Raw genomic sequence first — 25,521 nt, 5'->3', positions numbered from 1 at the left:
TTAAATATTATACACAAGCATACATAACTGTCTAAAATGGATGTCAAGTCCATTCATTGCCTATGCCATGGGCTTAATCTTCAGAATCAAGTTATTCTGCAACTCCTATTATCTATATTAACTTGTTACTGGTATAAGATTTATGCCAATTAGGTTGTATGGTTAGTCGGCTAAATTATATTTAGTTACATTGTGAATGTAAATTCTACACAATAGAAGATGGTTTAAAAAACAGTACATTTCCATTCTTCTTTGTATGTTTATAATGGTACTGATATGTACCACGTATGGTTCTAATTATGTAAGTTTTAATGCAATACTTAACTAAAATTTCATAAAACATTTCTAGTGCTTAACAGTAAAAAAAAAAAAAAAAAAAAGCCCGGTGGTAGAAATGGACAATTTTAATCCTAAATCAATGGCATAAAAAGTTAAGACCTGATGACACTGCATATTTTTAGGGCACAAGATTTATGCAACTTCTCAGAACTGTACTTTTGAACGTAAGTGTATAATACATATAAAATACTTCAGGTTCTTTGCGATAGAGCTTTAAAATGCTTTCTTTTATCTGTAACAGTATATATTTCTTTTGTACACACTGAGTTCTTAAAACGCCCTTATGAAGGATTATTCTTATTCCCACATTTCAATATTCGGTGGAACCAAAACCCAATAACCGGCTTAAAATTTCACAAGGACTTCAGCTACTTTATTTCCTTCCTTTTAATACTTTAATGCTTAATATTTTTGAAATTGCAGCACCTCTTTATTAGTTGATTGACTTAATGACATACTCTTTTTCTCTCCTGCAAATGCAGTATATGTGGGAATTTTCATTCGAAATAATTTTTATTTTAAAACTTCATGACATCTCTTCAAGTACCGACAGGGAGATTAAAAAATTCACTGCTCTTAACTTCCTTGCCTTAAGAAAAAGTTTAAACAAAAATTTACTCAACTCTTTTATATAAAACAATATTCTATCTATGTAGGTAATAATGGAGTGAGGAGGGAAAGGGAAGGAAGCTACAAAGATGAAGACATGAGGTCTCTGCTATCAAAGGAGCTTACCATCCAATGTGGGAAAAGGACACATATACAAATAATAGAAAATATTCAATGACTGAGATACTGGGGAGGGGTGATGAGGACGTGCCAAGTCGGAAAGAAGACAGCTTCAAAGTTTGAAATTGGACCACTAATGCCATGCTGTAGATTTTCGATTACACTCCATTATCCCACATATGGATTCCCACTTAGGTGCAAAGAGATATACATGCAGTGATGCTAAATGCAGTTAACCAGGTTATATTCTGTTTTCCAAGCCATGCACCTATGGTGCTGCATCCACCCAGGGAGGGCACTTTTTTCAAATTCACACAAAGGCAACGTACGTGCTAGCAGTGGCCCTGAATACATGGATAATTACTGTCTCCTGTCTTTCCCTCTGCCAGCAATGCTACAATCTAAATGTTCATAGATAAAGGACTAATTAAATAAACTATGGTACATCCATACACCAGGATACCTTGCAGGCATTAAACAGAAACAGGCACTGGAGTCTACTTAATTATATTGTGGCGATCAGTTTCTTGGTGTTGATAATGCACTATAGTTAAGGACGATATCACCTGTGGGAGAAGCTGGGTGATGGGTACATGGGATCTCTCTGTACTACTTTTGTAACATCCCGTGAGTCTATAATTATTTCAAAATAAAAAGCTAAAAGAAAAAAATAGAAGAACCAGGCATTTCTCAGTGTGCTGATGTAGAAGTATCTCCAAGATTGACTCTTAACTGCAAAAAAGGTGTAGAACAGTATGTATAGTATGCTACTCTTTGTGCAAAAAAAAAAGGGGTATGCATATGTACACAAATGCTAGTATATGCATAGACTATCTCTATAAAGGTACACAAGAAACTGGTGGCAGCAGGGGAGGGGAACTGGGTAGCTGAGAGACAGGGGTGGGAAGGAGACGTACATCTTATTGTCCTCTTGTGATGTTTGAATTTCATACCATGTACACATACTACCTCTTCAAAAAAAGTTTATTCCAGCGACACAGTTTTCCTGCCAGAAGGTTTTAAAGTATCCCTTCCATCTGATGTATTCCCCTTCACCCAGTTTAAAAGGCCCAGGGGTTATGGGATGGTATCTAGGGATAGGTTCTTCCACTGACCCAGCACTGCGTGCATCCTCCTGCTAGACTGTGAGCTAGCTCCTCCGGGGCAAGGGACCGCAGCATTAGCCATTCCTGGCACAATGTCTGGCATATCTTGGGACACAGATTTTCTTGAATTAATTTGACCTTTTATCTTGGCCCTTCCTTTTGACTTACTCTTAAAACCCTGCACCTAGACGGATTCTTTACCACTGATTCTGCCCCGGGAATGATGCTTAAAAAATTAGCTTCTCATTAACATCAGTCATTCCCAGGTCAGCAACTGTTGACACCAATGCTCAAAAAGATGCAAGCTTATTCCAGTGAAGGCAAGATTTTTCATGGAAATATGGGTGATTTATAAATTTCATTTTTATTTTAACATCTGTATGTCAATGAACAAGATAACTCTTCAGTCATCTTAGCTAAAATCTCCCATCCAGGCTCCTCACTCCCTAACTTCTATAGGGTTTATTTGTCCCTCTATAAGGTAAGACTTATTTGTAGTAGAGTTATCTCAGTGCATAACTTAGCTCTCTTACTAGAGTATAAACTTCTTAAGGGCAGGGAAGCCTTATCTATCTCATTATTCCCACAGTAACTAATATCTAGGTCAGTCATCTTTGAAGACAGTTCATTTAATTAACATTTCATAATTTAAAAATTAAATAACTTTAAAAATACCATTTAATGTAACACTAACTAATTTGCTTAAAATAGCTCAGTGGGTTTGTTGTGAGGGCAAATAAAAAGAGTTTTACAAGTCTGTCATAGAAAGAAATTATGCTATCATAACATCCTTGAGAATGCTGCTTGACTTCATGGAGGTGGAACCAGCACCTTCTTGATCTGTATACTAGAACCATATCCTTTCTCCCTTCCTCAACCATGTACAGCTTGCTTCTAAGCTGAAACATTACTATGAAATTGCTAAGCTACTCGCTCTTTAAACTTGATAAACAATTGCTAAATAAGGAGACTAAGACCCCTAAGGGGAGAGAGAAGAAGACGGTAGTCCCTTCCGAGAGCACCCATTCAATAGCTTCCTACTTACAAGGAATCTTGTTTTGCCTGCTGGACGTCCCTGATCCTGACAGCCAGTCTCCAGAAGCAGTGCAGTGCTTGTTTCATGTTACTTGCAGCCGGGTCAAGATCCATTCAAAACTGCTCAGAGCCTTTCATCATTTTGCCTGCCACATTACCTCTTCCTCAAATAAACAGAACTGAAAGCAAGTCAAAATTAGAGCTGATTTTCTCCCCATAGGAACAAATCACCGATATTATAAGTTATAACGGGTTTTATTATCTGGAACTTTGTTAGTCTACTCTGTAGTTCATTAGGTGAGTTAGGTTATGTTAAGTTCCAAAAGGTTAGGTTATACTAAAACTCTATTATAATTCTTATTTTTATTTTTAAAGCAAGCATTAATATAAAAGGCAACTTTTTTTCATCATGTTACAATCCTTCATACTTGTCCTTAATAGTAAGCCTTGATGAGGGCAGGAACCACATTTTACTTATCTTTGAGTCTCCCACAGTGCCTTGGACATATAAAATTCTTAAGAAATATTTATTTGAATTAACTTTTTCAACGATGCATTGAATCTGTACATTGACAGATAATTCACTTCTAAAATTCAGACATTTCTATTAAAATAATTCAACTTTTTTATTGATGTGCCATACTTATTTCAGAAAAAAAGTAATTTTTCTCAAGTCTCTAAAGAGACTCCACCTGAGCTAAAGCCAACTTTCTGGGCAATAGATATACATGTTTTTTGACAGATACTGCACATCAGATTGAAGGCCTCTGGGAATTAGTTCTCGAAGAGAGGCAAGCAAGCTTAGAGAGAGATTTTTTAATTGTCTTCAGTTCCTTGAGGGGTGTCATAAAATTATTAAACATATTAATTTTAATATCAAAAATAAATATATGCCATTAAGCACTTTTAGGAGAGAGGAGGAATATGTTATAAAACCAATGCTTGAGTATTATAATTCTCACAATGTTAGAAATCATACTAAGAAGAAATAGGCAAGGCTTAAACACTCTGGTGTAGTTTTCTCATCTTAGAAACTGGAATAAGAACAAACTCCTAATTCATGGGAACATTCTGAGAATGATCATTATGAAGTTTTTTTTAGTATTTTATTAAGGTCTTACAAAGAACACAAAATATTCTACATAGATAATGTACTTGTTTACAGCATATAAAAGAAATTGTCAAATAAAACTTAACTTTGAAAATAATCTGTAATCTCACTCCCAGAATCTAACCTGCATGTCAAAGCACTGAGATTTCTAAAACTACCTACCAAATTCTTACCTCCAGTTTGAGTCATTTTCTTAATGGCTGCCCTGGGAACTGTTTTAACATCTTAACTTTAAAAAATCTAGTTCAGGTTAATACCAGCCAATGTCAACAGTATATAAAATCTCTGTCCCTCCCCCTCTCCGTTAAGCTATTATTGTCATTCAGATTACCTCTTTATATGTGATAAACCCATCAACAGTTTTAGAATTATTGCTTTATGTAGCTCTCTTAAATCAAATAGGAGAAGAGTTACAAAGATACCTTTACACCACCTTTTATGTTTATCTATGTAGTTATGTTTACCAGTGCTCTCTATTTCTTTGTGTGCATTCAACTTACTATCTAGTGTCCTTTCATTTCAGCCTGAAGGACTCCTTTTAGTATTTCTTGAAGAGCAGATCTGTAGCAACAAATTCTCAGTTTCTATTTATCTGGGAATATGCTAATTTTTCCTTCATTTATGTTGGATAGTTTTGCTAGATATAGGATTCTTGGTTGACAACCCATTTCTTTCAGCACTTAAATACCTCATCCCACTGCCCTTCTGGCCATCATGGTTTCTGATGATAAATCAGCTATTAATCTTATTGAGACTCCCTTGTCTGTGATATGTTCCTTACCTCCTGCTGCTTCTAAGATTCTCTTCGTTTTTGTCTTTCAACAATTTAACTATCATGCATCCAGGTTTGGATCCTTCTCAATTTATCCTACTTTAAGTTCATCTTACTCTGAGTTTGTTGAGCTTCTTGGATGTTGTAGATTAATGCTTTCATCAATTTGGGGAGTTTTCGGCCATTGTTCCTTCAAATACTCTTTCTGCTCCCCCACTTCTCATTCTGGGACTCCTATTATATGTATGTTGGTATATTTGATGGTGTCCCACAGGCCTCAGGAATCTGCTCATTTTTCTTCACCCTTTTTTCTTTCTGTTCCTCAGACAGTATAATCTCAATCTATCATCAAGTTTGCTGATTCTTAATTCTGCCAGCTCACATCTGCTGTTGAACCACTTCAGTAAATTTTTTATTTCAGTTATTAAAATTTTCAACTCCAGATTTTCCATTTGCTTCTTTTAAAACTAATTTCTATCTATTGATATTCTTTATTTGGCAAGACATTCACAACGTTCCTTTAATTGTTCAGGCATGATTTCCTTTGAATATAAGGTTTGTTGTTGCTGTTACTATTTGTTTGTTTGGAGACGTCCCTGGAAGAATTCTGTAAAGTCTGTATTCCCTGCCATATGTGGCCACTGGAAGTCTCTGCTCAGTTAGCTTAGAGGTCAGCTAATGATTGGACAGAGATTTTTCTAAAATGTCTTGAACCAATAGATCTTTCACCCCTTGCCAAGGGATCCTGTGTGTGTTAGGACATGCCTTCAATGCTCTGGCAGTTTACAACTCTGCCTTAGTCTTCATTTCCTACTTCTAAGGATTTTCAAGGTCAGCCAGAGGTGAGCAAACAGAGCCTCCTCAGATCTTTCCTGGGCATGCACCCAGCCCTGCACATGTGTATGGCCTTGTAGATACCCAGGAATATACTGGAGATTTTTAAAACTCCCTATTCATCTCCAGATCCTTCTTTTCAGTTTCTTGACCAGCCCCTTCTTTGCCCCTCCTGGTATCACTACCTCAGGCAGATGCAATGTTAAACAGTTGCCCCTAACTATTTTAAGCAAATGTCCTGAGGATAAGACTTTTCCACTAAGCAAGGATGAGTCACGTCAAGTTAAGACAAGCCTTGTGAATGAGGCCTTTTCATGGAGCTGCCAGACAGGTCAAACAGTTACAGTTCTATGGGGACAGGGATATTTGGGGAGGTTGACCCTTCCAGTGGCTACTGGTTTTCATAGCTACTGTGTTTGCAAGGTTGCTGGTTTCCTTATGGAACTGGGGAAAGGGAGGTAGGATTAGGACAAGTTGAAACACAATATTCACTGTTCTTACTGAAAATAGGCTGTTTTTAATGAATAAATAAATGCTCCTAAGGTTGTTAGAAGCCTTTGGTTAATTTCCAGAATTCCAAAGAAAGTTGATTTTGAAAATTTTTGCCAGGTTTCATGTTGCTTTTTTAGATGAGTAGATTTTCTGAGGTCCTTACTCCAATATTCCGAAATCCCTTCTTTGAGTTTGAAAATCTTTCTGGAACTGGTGTCTTCCAAAAAGACTGTAACCTTCAGCTCTTAAAAGTGCCCAGGAAAACATGTGGGATTGCTGGTGATATCTACACATAAATTTCTAGGTTAAAGTATTCATGAACATCTATAAAATTTGAAGAGGGAAAATATGATCAACCTATATTTACATTCCATTTTACCTGTGCCGACTACAAGGAAATATATGTTTTTTGATAACAGACATGAAAAAAATGCATTTACTGTTATAAACACTTGGCTACATTTAAGTATTTTTAAAATATTGCTTCTTTTTAAAGATTCATATATTTTAATTTTACATAACAGAACATGAGAGACTATGACTTATCCAAGTCATGGTGGGACTGAAGGCATAGCATCTAATTCAATGCCTAGAGTCATAACAGATGAAAGGTTACTAAGAAAAGGTCTCAATGTATTTCCTAGATGAAAAGAGGAAGACAGTGATTACAAGCTCTAAATCTTGACTTTTATAAAGAATCATAAACACTTTAAAAACTCATTTTAATAGAACATTTACTATTTAATCACGTACAACTGACTATTCACTATCATGTTGCCAAACCAAATTACAAGTTATGAAAGAGTCTGAGAACAATGATAGCATTATCCTAACACTAAATTAGGAGATATCAAACATATTATAAGCGGTTCTTCATTTGGAGAGTTCTGAGGGTCCTGAATGAGTTTAGTTGCAGGTTCAATATGAAAAATGACCTGCTCATACCCTTGTGTGTATTGTATATGTTGCGGGGGCGTGGGGGCGGTGGCGTGGAGAATGAGAACTAACACATAAAGCTTTCCATATAACTTCCCTGCCCCTCAAATTAGCACCCAGAATTTGTACATGAGACTCTGGGTTTGGGGGTCATGCTGCAGGGCAGAGAGGCATGTTGCTGGAAAAAAAACTGTTGGGTATCACTGACTTAATGTTTAAAACACAGTAAAAGTGATTACAAAGTCATTAAGCTCTTCTCTGACAAAAACAATTTAAATTGACCAAATCTTCAATATAGAGGAATTCACTCATAAAAATCAACAACGATAGTAGTCTCAGTGCTATTTACGATGCTATCATTCATTCATAGTTTCACTATTCTAGTCTATACATATTTTTAAAAACCAGCATGAACATATGATAGAGGTATATAACATGATAAGTTTTCACTACTATGTATCTTTAGAATTCATGGACTTAGAACCTGCAATTTTAGGAATTTATGAGCAAGCATTACAGTCCTTGATTAAATAATTTTTCATTTCACTGACATTTATTAAATAATTTGAATCTTATGTACTTTAAGGCCAAAAGGTGTGAATGAGTTGCTAAGTTAGTAAGTCTATCCTGTCATCCAACCCTGCGCTGGATGTTTTCTTTGCATTGTAAACTACGCAATAACTCAGGAAGTGATAAAAAATTGTTTTTGAAAATGAATGGCCCCCAAAATAAAGCAAATTTCTACTGCTGATGATTAATATAAGGAAATGCTTTAAGAGTCGTAAAGCAGTGTTGGTTCTTAGCCAGAAGATATTAATTTTGGATAAGTTAGAGACTGTGTTGAATTCAGCTTTGACTCAGATCTATGACATAAACAAGTCTGCCATAAAACATTTTATGAGGGAAATTACATGCTAAAATATTATTTTTGCTTTCAGGATAACTCATAATCCCTTGGGTCAGGCTTCTTCAAATCTGCTTCTCTTCATCTAAATTATATTAATGGGAGAACGGACACATCAAGAATTTCCATAAAAACAAACAAAGGTATTCCTTTGGTTCACCAAATGTACGATATTCAGTGTGTTTGCTGACCCTCCCACAAAATGTTTTCTTAGGCAACAGATTAAAAACTCCTGACTGCAGAAATACTAGGAAAGAAAGAAGCATTTATCTAAATATATGGGAACCTAGAGTTTAAAACAAAACAGTAGAAAAAAATAATAGTACCAAATAGCCTTCCAAGCATTCCAATCTTCTATAAGAATGGAATCATAGGTAAAAGATAAGCAGGTGATTAAAGCCTGTGCCATACCTCCTTGAGAACAATAAACACATGTTCTTACCCTCCTGCGTACAGCTACATGCAGCCAGGTCAGTCCCCAAATAACAAACAATATCAAACAAATCCACAAAGATCTTATGATGTCAGTTATACACATAGAGAAAAAGATACCCACTTTCAGGTGAAGCACAGGAAGGAGCACAATGGAACATCTCACTTATTCTCTGCTTTTAAACTGCCTGGAAAACCTAGAAATCTTTTAAATCTAGCACTGCCCTGAATTCAAAATCAGTCCAGTTAAACACTGCTTATGTACTCCTTTAGATATGCAAATCCACTGTTTGAGAAAACTTGGAAGTCATAAATTCACAACTTCTTTACCACCATCACTCCACCACCTCCCCAAATTGGAAAACTAGCAGGACCAGTAAATAGCTTTCTAGATAATGCAAAGTGGTTAAACACTGCTAGGATTTAAGTGGCCAAAATTCTATATATTATGCAGTTGCTACCAAGCCTTCAGATATTCAAGACTACTGCTTTCAAAAATGATGAAGCTCCATAGAAAAATTATGTTGAGGAAGGGGAAGAGAAGGATCCTCCTGGATTTGTGCTTCAATTTTGGGGTGGGAGACAAAAGTATTCAAATAAATATAACAACAATTCTGAGAACAGGAAAGCACCAGTGGCCCTGCTGGGCTCGTGCAAGTTATTTAAGTTAATAAAGGGTTAATGAATGGTTATTATGGGATGGCAAATAATTATAACTCTTCATGAAAGTGAAAGAAAGCTTCAAGGCTAAAACGCTCCTCTTCTGTAAAAATTGCCCTGAATTTCTCTAGGTTGAACTGAAATAAACACACCAAAGGTTCTAAGAACAGCCCATTGGAGACAGGAACCGGGACCCTTTGGACCTACACCCATTGTTTCACTTTAAAACGGTATTTTCTTGTTCTCTTGCCACAGCCAAAATGGAAAACCACTGACTTTTTTTTCCTCGATTGTGCTCTACACTATGGAGGCCACTGCCCATTTAACGTGACTATTGTTTGACGCCTGTGAAAAATGAAATTGGCATCTAAGTGGTTCAACCCTGTATAAACAAAATTACCTCTCCTTCCCCTGGCGTGGGCATGCACCTTTGTTAATAAAGATTTTAAGCATACTGAGAGTGATCAGGGACCTTTGTGTGATCTGTCCTAAGAACCACTGGATTCCATTTGGCCTCCTACCTACTGTGTGGCAGGGGTCTATGGTCACCTATATAGGCCAAAATCCATCTCTTCTCCAAAAAAGTTGCTTCAAAAATATTTCACTACCCCTATTTTCTTTTAACATCTGGTATATCTTCACCTCACTGTAGTAATAGATAATTCAAGTTACAGATTATTCATAATTCAAGGCTATGACATCAGGGAGAGCTGGTCTACTTATAAACATAAACTGACTACATAGAGAACACTGTTCATAAGCATTGTGCTAGTGTTGTTTTTTACTTCCTGAGTATGCTGGCACAACGTTCATGCTTATGTGGCTAGAACCTGTCAGAGATCAGTCTCAGAGTTGCGAAAGAATTTCCTTATATTCCGAAACATATTCTAGAGAACAAAAAAGTGGGTTACTAAAATAAAATTTTACAGTGATCACTGAAGAAGAATTTGGGGTTCTAAACTTATATCTTAATAAAATTAAAGACAAATTATCAACAAAAGACTGAGAATTTTGCTCTTTTGTCTTCAAAGAGCAATTGTTCAACAAAAAATAAAAGTATGCTGTTCTATTGTAATTCAGGAAACTATTTTAGAGTTTTGTTTCTAAATAATTCTATAAAACCTTTAAAGATTTTGCTTATATAGTTTGTGTCTTAAGAGTTGTAGCATTCTCGAATAGGGTATGTTAAGAACCATAAGGAGGGGCTTCCCTGGTGGCGCAGTGGTTAAGAATCCACCTGCTAATGCAGGGGACATGGGTTCGAGTCCTGGCCTGGGAAGATCCCACATGCTGTGAAGCAACTAAACCTGTGCACCACAACTACTGAGCCTGCGCCCTAGAGCCCGCGAGCCACAACTACTGAGCCCGTGTGCCACAACTACTGAAGCCTGTGTGCCTAGAGCCCATGCTCTGCAATGAGAAGCCCGCACACTGCAGCAAAGAGTAGCCCCCACTCACCACAACTAGAGAAAGCCCACACGCAGCAACGAAGACCCGATGCAGCCAAAAAAAATTTTAAAATTAAAAAAAAAGAACCATAAGGAATACACCCACTAATCTAAAGCTAATTTAATAAATAACATCATTCAATAATTAGTACACAATTCTCCTATAATTATTATAATTCCCAGTACCTACCTTATGTGGGTTACATTTGCAACATCCAAGTAAAATTTCTTCATTAACTTATGGAGGAAAAAAGTGGCTTAAAGCCATTTAATTCTATAATAATGAGGGTGGTTTATTTTTTCAATTACATAATCTTTGCAGCTATTCAATTTTCCCAGCTTTATGTTTGAGATGCTGAAGTTTAGAAGAAAAAAAAAAGAACACTGAACATAGAAGGCACTCAGGCAAAGGGTGATAAAAACCAATGTTAATCTAACTGACTTATGCTGAATGTCTATTGATGAATGAAAGTACTTTGTCTACACAGCAGACTCCTACTTGTGTTATTTCCCAGTCTCTTGTCCAGGCTTCATGACATTCGTGACATTAAAGAACCTGCTGAGGCATAATTAACTGGACAAAAGGGAAACTTTACCAAGACAGAGGCAATTCACAAGCCATTAACAGTTAAAAATTGTCAACTGGCAGACTTTCATTTCCCAATGCCTGAATTACAGCAACAGTCTCGTGATGGATCCCCTTTCTTGCTAGGATCTCCCCCACTTCAAACTACCTTTGTGGTGCCCACTGACTACTGTCTAATGCTCATTCTGACCTCTGTATCTTTAAGTTGTTTGCCTGTCTAGAATGCTTGATCTATCTATGAAAAAGGCCTACCCAGCCCGAATCCTACTTTGTCCACGAAGCCCTCCTATATAACCCCAGCCCACATTAGTCTTTGTCCAAACTCCTACAGACCTCATTGTCTCCATCACTCACTTGGCCATTAAGTCATATGTGACCTCATTACTTGTTTCCTGAATCTTGTCTCCTCAATATGACTGCAAGGTTTTTTAAAGGCAGGAAGCATGGCTTATGTCTATTTTATAGATCACTCACCTGCACCCAAAAAGGAGCCTACCACAGTGTTCTGCCCACAACAGTTATATCACTTGTTGAACTGAAATATCAGAAATAACCATAATATGAAGAACAGTACTAGCTTAGAATAAGAGATAGGTTTCGAGGTAAAACACACTGACTTAAGATAATGCTGGCAAAGAAATCCTGAAGCTTGAACAAATATTCATTTTTAAATGTCTATAAGCAAAGGGATAATCATGGTGGAATTTCTATTTTCTCCTTTAGAAGTGCAGAGGCATCTCTAAATGGAAGAAGTTAGAAACTGCTCCAAAATTCAAATTAATGCATTACAATTCAGTGCTATTACTTAAATACGTCTGCACCTCTGCTAATGATAAAGAACCTCATACTGGTTGTGTAGACAACAGGGCAAATAAACGACTTTCAAGACCCATGACTTTACCATACCTATTATTTCACAGATGCCACTACCACATTTAGATGTGAGCTCTCCATTAGAAACAAATATGTACACTATAAGAAGCAATTTCAAAAAGTGCTTAACCAGTTTATACGCACACATATGGACTGAAAGGCCTTACTTATAATATCCCATGAGGCAAGGTGTCTTCCAATTTTCCACCTCTCTAGAAAACACATTTTCTCAGAAATATCAGGATTAACTGTCAAAACTAATGTTCTCCTTTAATGCTTTGGTCCCTCCTTCCACCTTTAAAAGTGGGTGAACAAGGGCCAAGCTCTGACCTGTCAAAGATGTTTCCTTATATTATTATTGGCAAATTCGTTAGAAAGCCCTAAAGAACAGAGGATGAGATAACGACCTAAAAGGAAAGCTAGAAAATCAATCTCTGTTCAAATACAGGTAGTTGGTATTAAGTCTACTAACAAAGCAAATGATAAATGCCAGGTCAAATACTAACTGAAATGCTACTAGTTTGAAATGTTTTTTAAAAAATGGTTGTTTCTGCCTCTAATGCCTTTAATCTAGTTTATTCATCATTTTCAGTAAGTTTGGAAGAATAATACCTCAAAGCCTAAATTAGGCTCTCCTGTAAGAGGGGGAAGGGTAAGCTGGGACGAATTGGGAATAGGCTTCATGCATCTCTAATGTGGATTGGTAAGATCTTTAAAAGATTCTCAACATTCCTATGAAAACGTACTTGCTTGAGGTAGAGCCACTATTACGTACCTTTAAAAAGTAAGCTAAACATGGTGCTTATAGTTAACAGTACTGTACACTTACAAAATGTGTTAACAGGTTCGATCGCATGTTACGTGTTTTTTACCACAATAAAAATAAACTTGCTAAAATCAGTATACATCTGTATGACTGAAGAGAAATTCACTAACCAAAAATAGCTGATACCCCAGTTACCTCTGAGAGTGTCATTTGCAAATTAAATCGACCATAGTGGGTCCTGTTAAGAGACACTGGAGATAAGGTACAGAAGAGCCGAGTATACTCAGTAGGATGCCTTCCTATGACTGCATTCTGCAATCAGACGTTACATCTGGCTCTCTCCTTTCATAGTATCTGTTCCATAATCTTTGTGATGGAGAATAACTATGAGCAGCAAGCTATGTAAAAGAAATATCATACATCTAAGGAGAGGCTATTAATACCTAGATACACAGGCCTAAAAATAAGACACATCTGAATACCTGAGGACTTATAACTATGTTCAAGGATAAATCAAGAAAAAAAAAGGATAATGACCAGAGAGTGGCTACATTCATCCATTTGGACTATACTTAAGCTACTTGTCCCACGGCTCCCAAACTTACCCAGAGGCCTCATTCTGAGGACACGATGTGAATGGTTTTCAACATGGTCTCTAGGAAGCACTCGGGGGACCCGTACGCAAGTCCTCTTATGTTATTAAACTTCATGCTGTGCATCTGTTGCTGATAGGAATCATTTCTTTTTAACCAGAGTGCCACGACTCTTGGTCCTAAAGGAGGGACACCTAGGTTTGTATCATGTAAAATACGCCTCTTGGCAGCAGTCCCGCTCCAGACTCCACACTTGGTCTCTTTATCTGCCCTGAATCCAGGCATCACCTCACTTGACAACAATCTCATTTTTCTCCTTCCCTGATTCCCACGTGCCCCCTACTCCTGCCTCCAGCCCTGTGTGACTCTCTGTCTCCACATAGCCATGCTTTCTGTGTGGAAGGGTGGATTTCTGCAAAACAACTTGCCAAACAGGGCAATGGTTAGAGGACTTCGTAGAGTAAAATACACCACAAACCACCTATCACCTCATTTGTGTCAGAGAAATAGAGGCGGTGTCATTCCCATTTGTTCTTGTGGGTTTTTTTTTTTTAAATTGACAAGGGTGTGGGGTAGATGGATCCAGGAAATGAACAAACATTTTCAACCACTGACTGCCTAGCCCCCTACTTCTACCATCAAAGAGCTATTCCACAAAATCAAGTACCTGGCCAACCTACTGGCAAGTTTTTTGTTTCTAATGCAAACAAAGCGTGGGAGTTTGTTTGTTTTAATCATGGGGAACTTCATGAAATGCATGGAGAGCAATACTCTAACACAGAAAAAAGGCCAGAAGACTTCATGAGATTCTTCTTTAGTGAATAAATCACCAACACTGTCTTCCACTTACCACCTTAAAAAAAAAGTGAAAAGAGCACCCAGCATCTAAACACTTACCTCACTGTTGTTCAAAATCAGGAATACAGAGGGTATCTGCCTTACTACAATGAGGTTTGTACTGAGGTCCAAGTTGTACCAGAGATGTAACTTATTTGCACCCAGACCACCTATACCTAACCATGTGGTCTTTAGTCTACATAAGCAACACTACTGTCACAGAGAAGAAGCACACCAACGTGACTAGCACACGAGCATTTCTTTGAGGCAGACACAGTGCTGTGGCTGTTAGGCTGACAGCACCAAAACCGATTTTTCATAGATCCCATACTGTGAGAATGACTCAAAGATCCACCAGTGCCTGAAGCAAAGCAGAGAATCTGGTGTCACCACCTTGCAGCAATCCAAGATCTCACCATAAGATTTGTTACTAGAATTGTGTGTCATATGCTTACAGAAAGTATATGGAATGGCAAGGCGAGCTACATAGGCAGTTAAGTCAATCTCACTACTTTCCATTACTAGAGAGCTGGTCAGCATCTTCTGGCAGGATATTGCATAATACAGTCAACTGTGCTCTCCCAGCATTGCATGTGGCTTTGGGTCACAGTGTGGATTATCTGTAAAATGAAACAGGGGAAAGGCAAGAATCATCAAGACTATCACAGACCTGAATTTAAAAACTAATATTAGCAGGCCTGGACTCAAGCAGAACTTTTCACATTTGCCTATCCACTGAAGATTGCAAAGATCACAAAGCAATATGGCTAATCCTGTCCACTGATAACATCTCTCTTTCACTGCTGAGCAAAGCTGCAAAACAGATCCAGCTTGATTCTTTATTTTCTAAGCTTGAGGACACAGGACCTAGAATCTAGTACCAGACAGTACTTTCAGTCCTTCACAAATTTCCTTTAATCCAAGGCCTGAAACTATTGGTTAGCCAAAAAGTTTGTTCGGGTTTTTCTGTACGATCATACGGAAAAACCTGAACGAACTTTTTGGCCAACCCAATACAAGTTTCTGAGATGGTCCTCCACGAGGCTCTATTTTGTTGACAACTGTGCTGTGATAAACACATAAAGGAAATATAAGAGTCACTGAGTGCTTGCCTTCAAAGTCATAAGCCTGAAGACTGAGAAAATGTATAAACCTACATTAGGGAAACCCAACATTCTGTCAGGTATTTTTACTAGCAAGACAAAGCTTAAAACTATCACTGATCTCTGTCTACCCATTTCGGCAGTTCAAAGTCACGACTGGGGAGATGGGGAGGCTGAAGAGATCCCAAGAGACCAACCAAACCAAATCATCACAATAGCTCTTTGCTGCTCTGTGGTTCTGTTAATTTAAAAAGAAATGACATTTGCTAACTGCCAACACTTGAAATATACATATTAAGAAATCTGATTTCACGTGACCAACTATTTGTTTCGTCCCATCCCCTCCCCCACCATGTTTTTAACTGACACCACCATCCTCCTGGTTCCTCAGACTTACAAACTCTGAATTATGTTCAAAGCCTCACTTGCCCCAGCAATGGGAATTTCGTAGATTTTTTTTTCTGCAATGCCTCTTTACTCACATGCAATCACCTGATTTCAGATCCTCATCCAAGAGCTCTCTCAGCTATCTTTATACGTGATCCAAATTCGATCAAACCAACATGTCTTCTCCTTTCTCTCAAATTAGGTAACAGCTGGGAATAGGTGAAAGGTGGGCGGGGTAGGTTCTTACACTTGGGATCAAATTTCATCGCCATTCCAACAGAGCTGTTGAACAAACTTTTCCTGAGCACAAGAATAGCTAGGCACAGAGCCAAGAGAAGAAGAGGCAATGATGGAAACCAAAAAACAGGTGAGCTGCAATCCTTCCACTCCTACACAAAACCTGGTCCTAGAGTGCGAGTCTCTGCATACACTGACAACTTCTTCCACTTCTTGATTTTTCCACATTCCTTTATTCACAAACTCTGTCCCCGGGGCGCATTCCCTACTTCTGCAACGCCAGTTTTTCTCCTGCCCTCATCACCTTAAGCCTCGCTGGGCTCCCCTACCTTGAGACTCTTCTCCTTCCAATTCATCCTACATTCTAGAGAACTCGTTTGCAAATTCTGTTCCCTTCCTAACATGGGAAACTATAATCAGATCCAATATTTCTTATCCAGCATTCCCAGAGGGTTCCCAGGACAAAAGGCTACTTTCCATTTCCTTGAAGTTTTATGATCTTAGAGACCAGAGAAAGGGGATTGGTATGGCGAATGCTGAGTGTGCAAGTTGCTGACTGAAGACAGCTGCTGGGAATCCCCAAGTGCTCTGGCAAGGGGTGTGGTGGTGACAGCAACTGGTTTGAGAACAACCAAGTAAGACTTCCAGATCTACTGGTCATACCCACTCTTACCAATAGTCTCTGTACTTCTGCCATTTAAAACGTTGGCTCAAAAGTTGTCCTCTCCCAAAAGCATTCTTCCTGACCGCTCCTTTACCCCACGTCATTACCATCCTTAGGTACAACATTTTGCATGTATCTAATTCACCTGTAATCATGTACACATTGCTCTGTAAGCATTTTAAGAAACTCTGATATCTGTATCATATCTTGAACAAGACTGTGAGTTCTGTGAGGATAGAACTAGTTCTTCTATTTCTCTAGTTTCCATCCACGGAACTCAGCATAATGTATATGCTAAAACAAACAAACAAACAAAAAAAAACGGGTTCTTTCCCCAGTGACATATAATTTCCACTCAGCTACCCAACACTAACATTTTTTAAGGTTGAGCAAGTCTGAAAGTATGATACATTAAAAGCTGTAGACAGTACACCCACACTTGATAGAAAAGATGCCACTTACAGTTGGACCAAACATAAAATACGCCCCGCCCAACCAGCTATATTACTGCCCCATACTTTTTCCTATGGGCGCTTTTCTTTCTACTACATAAGCTTGTGGCTCATTTTTGCTCTTAGCAACACTAAGTACAGAAGCTCAACTCTAAATAAGTTTACTGTTGGGAATCTACTCTTCCCACCTACACAACCACTGGCTTCCCACACTGTTTCCAGTGTCCTGTGAGCGACTGCCCAATTACTGATTGTGGAAAGACAGCTTACACACTGAAGGTCCATTCTTGGCAGCCCCTGGGTTTTACTGCTGGTCCTCACTCACTTAGCTTAATTGATTCAGAACAGTATCAAAAAGAGACATTATTACACAAGTTGGGGGAAAAAAAGACTATTTAAGAAAATTTAAATGCAAAAGCCCTGGTCATTGTGCTGCTTTAAAACAGGCAAGCATGTGTGACATGGAGAGAACAGAAAAACGCCTATTGAAATAGGGAACTTTGACTAATCTCATTGCACAAGTTTTAGTGTTTCACACATATACATTCTCAAAAAGATGGTCTGTTAATGAGAAGCACAACTGACTTCAAAATTATAATAAATTGCCGTAATAGGGTATAGTGTTTTAACGCAAATACAATTGCAAAAAGTGTACGGTCTTTTAAAGACAACAATGTGAATGTTAGTATGTTTCTGAGAAACACATACTAGAAAAAAGCAACTTATGCATGGGCTAACAGAGCATTTTTCTTTTTCTCAGTAGTGGTCCTTCTTCCCACTGGACTGAGAGATCCCAGCAGAAGTTCCTTCTTGGTTGCTACCCACTAACTGGGACCTGAACACAGCACAAACACAATACATAAGCAAGAAAAGTCATGAGCTAGATTATCACTCCCTTTGGCCACATGGGGGAGAAGGTAAAATAAGCAACGAGTTTTCCTTTGTAACTAAATATACCTTGCCCTACGTACACCTTTACGCATGGATATAAAATAATTTTGTAATTTATATTTCTACATCCTACCATTTCAGTCACTGATGGTTTTTTCAGCATAAATGACAACTGGGGGCATGCCTGCTTTCTTTTCTATCAGTAAGATAGGACACCGGATTGTCTTCCAATGGAAATCAACACTGTTGAAAAACAACCCATATAATACATCCAAAAATGCTCAACAATTTTTCAGACAATTTTTTTAAAAAAAGAAGAACTATACATTATGACCATTATGCTAGCATGGAGAAGGAAATCTGTAATGGCTTAGTAGCATCATCTGCAAGAAACACATACACCTTCTGGCCATTCTGGTCAGTCTTCATCCAAAAAAGACATAATAGAAATATAATAGTTTGTGTTTAAAATGCTGATTTAATATCACTTTGACCTGAGCTGCATTATCAAATCATCTTTTTTACTAACATGCGATAGGATTGTTACTGTTCTGGTGAAACAAAGTGCCTACCTCTCACCTCCCTAGAGCAACCCAATTCCTCCCAAGCACACAGAAAAACAGTAATTTGACTACTGCGACAAGAAAAAGGTAATTGTTCAAACACCTGATCACAGTCTCTCAAAATCTGCATGTCCAGGAGTGGCTATTTTAAAAATACATTTTGCTCACTGCAGTGGAAAAACCACACTTATTGATGTTTAATAGTAAAACATATTTTATGTGCTATGGTCTATACAGAATGTAGTACTGCATTAACTTCAAAGGTGGTAAGAAGATTAAAATTAAATGTTCATGGGATGTGACATGCAACACAGCATTAAAGATATAAAGACTGAACAATCCCAGTCCCTTAGCAGGATCCTTTTATATTTCTTTGTTAATGAGGGAAATTCTTAAAATGCAATCTAGCAAGCGTAAGTATAAGTAAAAGCTTTCAAAATCTCATCACATGTTATTTAAGCAAACTAATCATCAAAGCATTTTTTATGGGAACAGAGGGGGACTTGACTTACTAAAATCAATACAACTCACTTAAAGATATACTTGAGCTGCTTTTAATTCCTAAAATGTGCCCCCCACATTTAACAACTTCTGAAAAAAGACCTAAAATTGTACCACAGGTTTCCAGGTGAGGGTTTCCTCCCTGCCAACCCCACCTCGGACTGAAACCAAACCAAGAACCTCAGACTCTTATGATGATCTTGGCAGCCTTCAATCTCCCTGGTGCTAAGTTAGAAAGACCACGATAAAATATACTAACACGGAAGCAGGAAGTTTTATATTGGAAACTGACAGTGAAAACTGCCCTTCCCTTACAGTTGCTCAACTACTTTATTCAGGTCTTCACCACTCTCTAACCCAGTGGGTCTCAACTTGTGGTCCTGGGAACTGTAGCAGCAGCATCACCAGGGAGCTTGTTAGAAATGCAAATTTACAGCCCCACCCCAGACCGACTGAATCAGAAACTCTGGGAATGGGGCCCAGCAATTTGTGTTTTAACAAGCACTACAGGAGCTTATGATGTACCCTAAAGTTCGAGAACCACTCCTCCGCAAACTTTAATGTGCATAAGAATCACCTGGGGAGCTTGTTAAACTGCAGATTCAAATTCAGCAGGTCTGAGGAGGGGGCTGTGAACCTACATTTCAAACAAGTTCCCATGTGATGTCTTCTGCAGACCACACTGCAAGTGTTTCCCAAACTAGCTGTTTACCAAAAATCACCCAGGGTGCTCATAAAATCCGAGTACCTAGGAACCACCCCAGACCAAATTAATCAGAATCTCAGGAGAAAGGCCTAGTCGAATACAACCACTGGTTCTCCTCCTCAGCTGCATGTTAAAATCACCTGGAGAGCTTTTAATAATCCTGACGCCCAGGCCCCATCCAAGACCAATTAAATCAGAATCTCTGGGGTTGGGACCCTGGCGTCCATATTTTTAAGAATTCTTCAGTGATTCGAATGTGCAGGTTGAGAGCGACGGTTCTGGAGTCTAACTGGCTCGACACCTGGCACAGTGGATCCCTTTATGGTAGCAAATGGTTTCCTATAACGTGGCTGTGTTCCCATCTATTCAATATAAATCTAAGAGCTCTGACTTTGAAAAGTAAAATGCACCTAAAGTCATTTTTTAAAATCATGTCTTGAATCTTAGTTCTGTGGGCAAATGTGGCTGTGCAACTGAGACCAAGGATTCAGTAATTCATTCCTCACTTTGAACACAAATGTTACCTGTCTTCCATTAAACAGATTTCCACTGTCCTCCCAAGTTCCAGCTACTGCTACCTCTTCACAATGAGGTAGGTACTCCAAGAAACAGCAGCAACAGTGAAGAATTTGTATCCACACAGCCTTTTCCTATAGTGACATCCTCCCCGCCAAACCTGAAACAGATAGATCACTGGAAATCTCTAATAACCTTCCAGAGTGGAAGGGTCACTAATGAAGCTAGAACTTCTAAGCCTATAAAGGCAGATTTCACCAGTGACAGACATTTTGACAGAAAGGTCCTGGGAAGGGATAAAAACGGTGTGCTTTCCCACAGGAGAATGTGCCACTGTCGAAAGCACGTCTTCTGGTGGACAGAGTCAGGACCTGAAACAGCACTGCTCTTGACACCATGATCCTAATAACTCTGAGGGGAAAAAAAAGGAAAAGCAATGTGCCTATTTCTGTCTTATGGCCCCCAGCACCAAGCCACACTAATAAGTACACAATGCTATTAAATATGTAAAACAGAAAGAAAATGGGTTCTGGTTACTAAGGCACTGTCAAGTGATTATAGTTATTTCACTTCCATAATCAAACACTGCTTTTAAGAAACTTTCCTGAGTTTTTCCACTGTCCACCTCAAAAATGACTTTAAGATAAATGAAAATAAGATGCAGTCCTCTTTCCACTTAAGTGAACTTTCATTCTCCCCTTGGTCATGTTCAGTGGCTCTTCTAAATTCATTGTTTGGTAGAATACATGACACAGCCAAGGCCTGCTAAATAATAGTTATTATTCTTCCAGCATCATTTCAACATATCCACAGTGGTCAAAAGGGTGCCTTATTTTTTCTGTTTAATTCCATGAAAAAGAAATCCAGTGGGTGGACTATTAGAGGAGAATCAATACCTAAATACGTGTGCAAAGTAGCCACTGTTAAATGACATTTTCAAAAGCATTTTCTGTATGAGCTGGTCAAGCTCATTTTCCTTTTAAAATTCTTGTTACAGTCATTCAGTTAACCCAAACTCACTCTAAAATGTGTGAAAATAGCACCTCCTGAAAGTGTGTTCGCATATGCTTTGGAGCAATGGAGCGTGCGTGAATAGTAAAACAGCCTTTGCCAAACTCATATAACTAAACAGGAGTGAATTTTTGCAGTCCCATGACTTTGCTGAGCCAACCTATGTATCATCCCCGGACTGGCTTTAATACATCATAGACATCCAAGAGAAGGCAGAAAAGTCACAAATAAGTGACTCAACCTAATAAATATTTCATAGATTTTTTTAACATGGCAGTCTTTTTCAAAATGAATTCTACTTCTTAACCAAAAACTAAATTGGCTAAGTACAGGTGTGGGTTTAGGATTTAAGCTTCTAGAATTAAAACTATGAAATTTATCAAGATATTTAATTTATTTGACAAAGTATCAGTCTCTATGCTCTTTCATGCATTTCTTATGAACCAATCCCCAAAGAGGAACCAAGTCTGAAAGAAAAAGCACAGACCACAGAAGAGTGGCAAAAATACAAAATTAAATACATTTCAAGCATCAAAGCCAAAGAAAACAAACGAAGCAAATTTATAATTTCCAGGACACTTTATTGTAATTTCCACTTTACATATTAATTGAATATTTTTAGTCTAGGCAGAAGTGTTTATACGTATCCAGTCGCAGTCTAATCCCCTAATCTCACAAAATGAAAAGAAGCAGTTTAAAAAGAACATCAATTCAGGTATTTATGATATGGGGACAAGGGGCACTTGTCTTAGCTAGAAAAAGGGTTGCTGCTTTTCAGTATAAGTTTCACTGAAATTTTTCTCTATTATTTTTCTTGATGCTAAGTACTCATAATAAAAACAATCACCCTCTTTGTCATTCTGTCCTTCCTTGGGCTTTACATTCTGTCTAGCATTTAACTCAAAAAGTCAGTTTATACTCAGCTTACACATTAAAAAAACAACATATGCCCCATCTCCCATACATCCAAGTGGACAGGGACTAGAATTAACCTGGCTTTTAGCTGTAACAGTGTTATTTTAAATAATTTCAACCACACACTTGAAAGGTAAAATAACTAAAAGTACAAAACCGAAGGAAACCGTAAACATTCCTACACACTTACTGTTCAACTAGTTCTCGAATTGTCGAGCCTAACATGGGTTTCTTAAAAGTGAAATCGACACAAAAGCGAATGTACGCTTAATGTACAAACTGACAGTGGCTCTATGGGGACAGCTCTCTTTGAATGAGCTCTTACCCAGACGGTGGAATGAAAAAAAAAAAAAGTCTCACTCTTTAAATGTGAGAGAGCCGGCGGTGCGCTTCACTAGAAACACATTTTAATGGGTATGTTCGGATAAAAATAGGTACTAAGGGAAAATGTGTTTTGAAAAAACCTCCTCCCTCCTCAGGACACGAGGAAACCCGAAAGAAAAAGATGGGTAAACTTCATTGGCTCCGGAGCTAAGTTCCATCACTAGCAGAACAGAAGTTGGATAGTTGCTATTTTTCACGCTGCAATGGAAGAGTAACTCTCCATGTGCAAGGTACGCGGGGCGGGAATACCGGCGGGGCTTTCACAGGGGGTCAAGGAAACCCAAGCCAGGAGAAGTCAACATCGTGAGGGAACCAGAGCTCCCAAACCCGGGCGAATGAGACGCAGGGTGGCGAAGGAGAGGAGAGGGTCAAAACTCCTCGAAGTTATCTCAAAGAGAAAGTGAACACCTCTGGGAACTAGCGCGCCATCTCTCGCAGCAGCACCCCGCTCCAAGTGTGAGGCGCTTGCCTCCGAGGGCAGAAAGCGCGGGGTGCCCTTACTCAGAGCGAGCGGCTCCGGGGACCCGGGGCAGCGAGAGGGGCAGGGGCAGCGGCCGGCGGGGAGGCTGACTCGTACTTTGCCTCAACTCTGAGCCTCATCCCGAGCGCAAGGGAGAGGGCGGCGGTGGGCACGGTACTCACTAGGGCTCGTTGGTGAACCGGGGGGTCCGGGGCTGCTGGTATCCATACAGGTGACAGTAGAGCACATCGAAGCAAAAGCAGCACATCTCCGCTGACACCACCATCTTCCGGGAGCCGGGCGATGAGGACGAGGCGGCGGACGGCAAGGAGGGCGAGGGTGAGGTGGCGGCGGCCGGGGGAGAAAGTAGGGTGCCCACTCCGCAGCTCGGAGGGGGCGACAGGGAGATTCCCCCGCCGCCGCCGCCGCAGCCCTGGGGGGGAGAGAGGGTACAGCCGCTGCCGCTACCTCCTCCGGCTAGACCTCCTAGACCGTTGAGCCGCGTACCGGCGCCTCCTAGTCCCAGCTCCCCGGCTCGGCACTGGCTCTCTCCGCTGCAGTGGGAGGAGGAGGAGGCGCCACCACCGCCACCCGAGCCAGAGGGGGGCGAACTGGACAGTTTCTGCTTCTTCACCCCGCAGCAACCCGCCGCCATCTTGGAACAGTCTCCCCCACGCAGCGCTTCCGACCCATAAGTGAGGCGAGCTGGCGGCGGGGGCGAGCACGCTGCGGCCCCGGCCGCCGGGGGCGCGCCTGGGGCTCGCGGGCCACGCGCGCGCGCGCCGCTACCTGACCCGGACGCCCGGCCACGCGGCCAGCCCTCGCGCGCCCCCGCCCCGGCGCGCGCCCCGCGATTTCGCGGCTCGGCACCTCACGCCTGTCCCGCCGGCCTCGCGCCTCCTCCTCCGAGCCGAGCCTCAGCCTCCCGCCCCGCGGCTCTCAGAGGATGAAAGACGCGAAGCCCAGTAGGAAGGAAGGAGAAGGAAAGAAGAAGAAAGCGGAGAGTGGGAGCAAAGGGAAGAGGTGGGCACGCCCCGGGTCAGAGGAGGGAAAGAGAAACTAGTGGGAGGGGAGGGGGGAGAAAGAAGAAAGTCCGAAGTAAGTGTCCAAGTCTCAAAGCCCAGCTCGATGACGGGCGCTGCGCATAGTGTTAGTGACACTTGAGCTGAGTTACGTGGAACCTGAGCCACCGGCCTCAAATACGCTGGGTTCTGAACTGCCAGAGTGTGAGCAAGCAGGTGCTCAGAGCTCCACACCTGAGATCGCCCCTCTAAAGTCTGTACAAATCAGTCGGGGAAATGGCCACACTGCAGTGGCTCAATCTGAGCACGCACCAGAAGTTTTCCAAGATTATGGTAAAAGAGCAATACTCTTTCCATTCCTTATCAACAAATATTGAAGCCCGATTGAATCTATATATCCTCTGTTTGTTCCTCAACTTCCCCTCCTAGCCCCGTGAAGACGTTTAAAAGCAAAAAATAAAGTCCTAACCAACACCTCACTGGTTCACAGATGTAAATTGTGCTCTGGAACTTGCGGCGGTGGGTAATTGGGAGAAGGGGCTGGCTTGGGAACAAAGCAAATTAGAAATATATCTGTAGTCAGCATAGATCTTACAGGTAAATAGGGCAGGTAGTATACTTAGTCACAAGTTGAAAGATTTTGTTTAGGCATACAATTAGATAGTCGTTAGTATTCATTTTTAAAATTTCTCAAAGAATGCTTGGATGGATGAGGTAGACGATTGAGTCAGTCCCATTCTGGGCACCCGAGACAATCATCAAATGTAAAAATTCATAGAAATGAGCCTGATAGAAACAGAAAGTGTAAGTTTTTTCGCATCGTGTCCACACCATGCCAAAACATCTAGACAAAGTGAGGTATCTATCTGCATACTTGGAGACATCAGAGGATTGATCAGATTTGTCACCTTTGAGCTAAAATATGTGGGATCTTGCAAATAGGTGAGGGCTGTTCATTCCACTTGGGGGAAAAATAAGTTTATTCATTCAACAAATATTGAGCCTCTGTGCCATAGTACATGCATGACACTGGACTTGTGTTAAAATCCAGGAAGTACACTTCCCACTCTCAAATAGTTTATGAATTAAGTCAGATCTGTGTACCTACTCAGATAAATAGCTACTATTCATTGAGCACTTTTTGGGTTCTTAGTACCATGGCTCACCTTACCCCATAACCCTTCAAATACTATGTTATGTCATTTGATCCTCACAGTAACCCTCTGAAGTTGCTCATTTACAGATGAGGAAATTGA

The 25,521-nt window shown here is 39.9% G+C and overlaps 1 protein-coding gene across 3 annotated transcripts in view; it reads right to left on the bottom strand.

Annotated features, from left to right (window-relative positions):
* The window catches only part of AMMECR1 (AMMECR nuclear protein 1), a 107,691-nt gene extending 83,681 nt beyond the window's left edge, over positions 1-24,010 (bottom strand). For 2 of the 3 annotated variants that reach the window (XM_081222890.1, XM_081222891.1), the window contains exon 1: positions 23,426-24,010. In XM_081222890.1, the coding sequence (XP_081079016.1) occupies positions 23,426-23,898 (473 nt within the window). In that variant the 5' untranslated portion in view covers positions 23,899-24,010. The remainder of the gene's footprint in view (positions 1-23,425) is intronic. The other variant, XR_014014294.1, reaches the window with a different exon arrangement.
* Between the last annotated feature and the right edge of the window lie 1,511 nt (positions 24,011-25,521).

This window comes from Mesoplodon bidens (assembly GCF_964165515.1).
Source record: "Mesoplodon bidens genome assembly, chromosome: X".
Classification (NCBI taxonomy): Eukaryota; Metazoa; Chordata; class Mammalia; order Artiodactyla; family Ziphiidae; genus Mesoplodon; species Mesoplodon bidens.
This window is presented reverse-complemented; position numbering and strand designations above follow the sequence as displayed.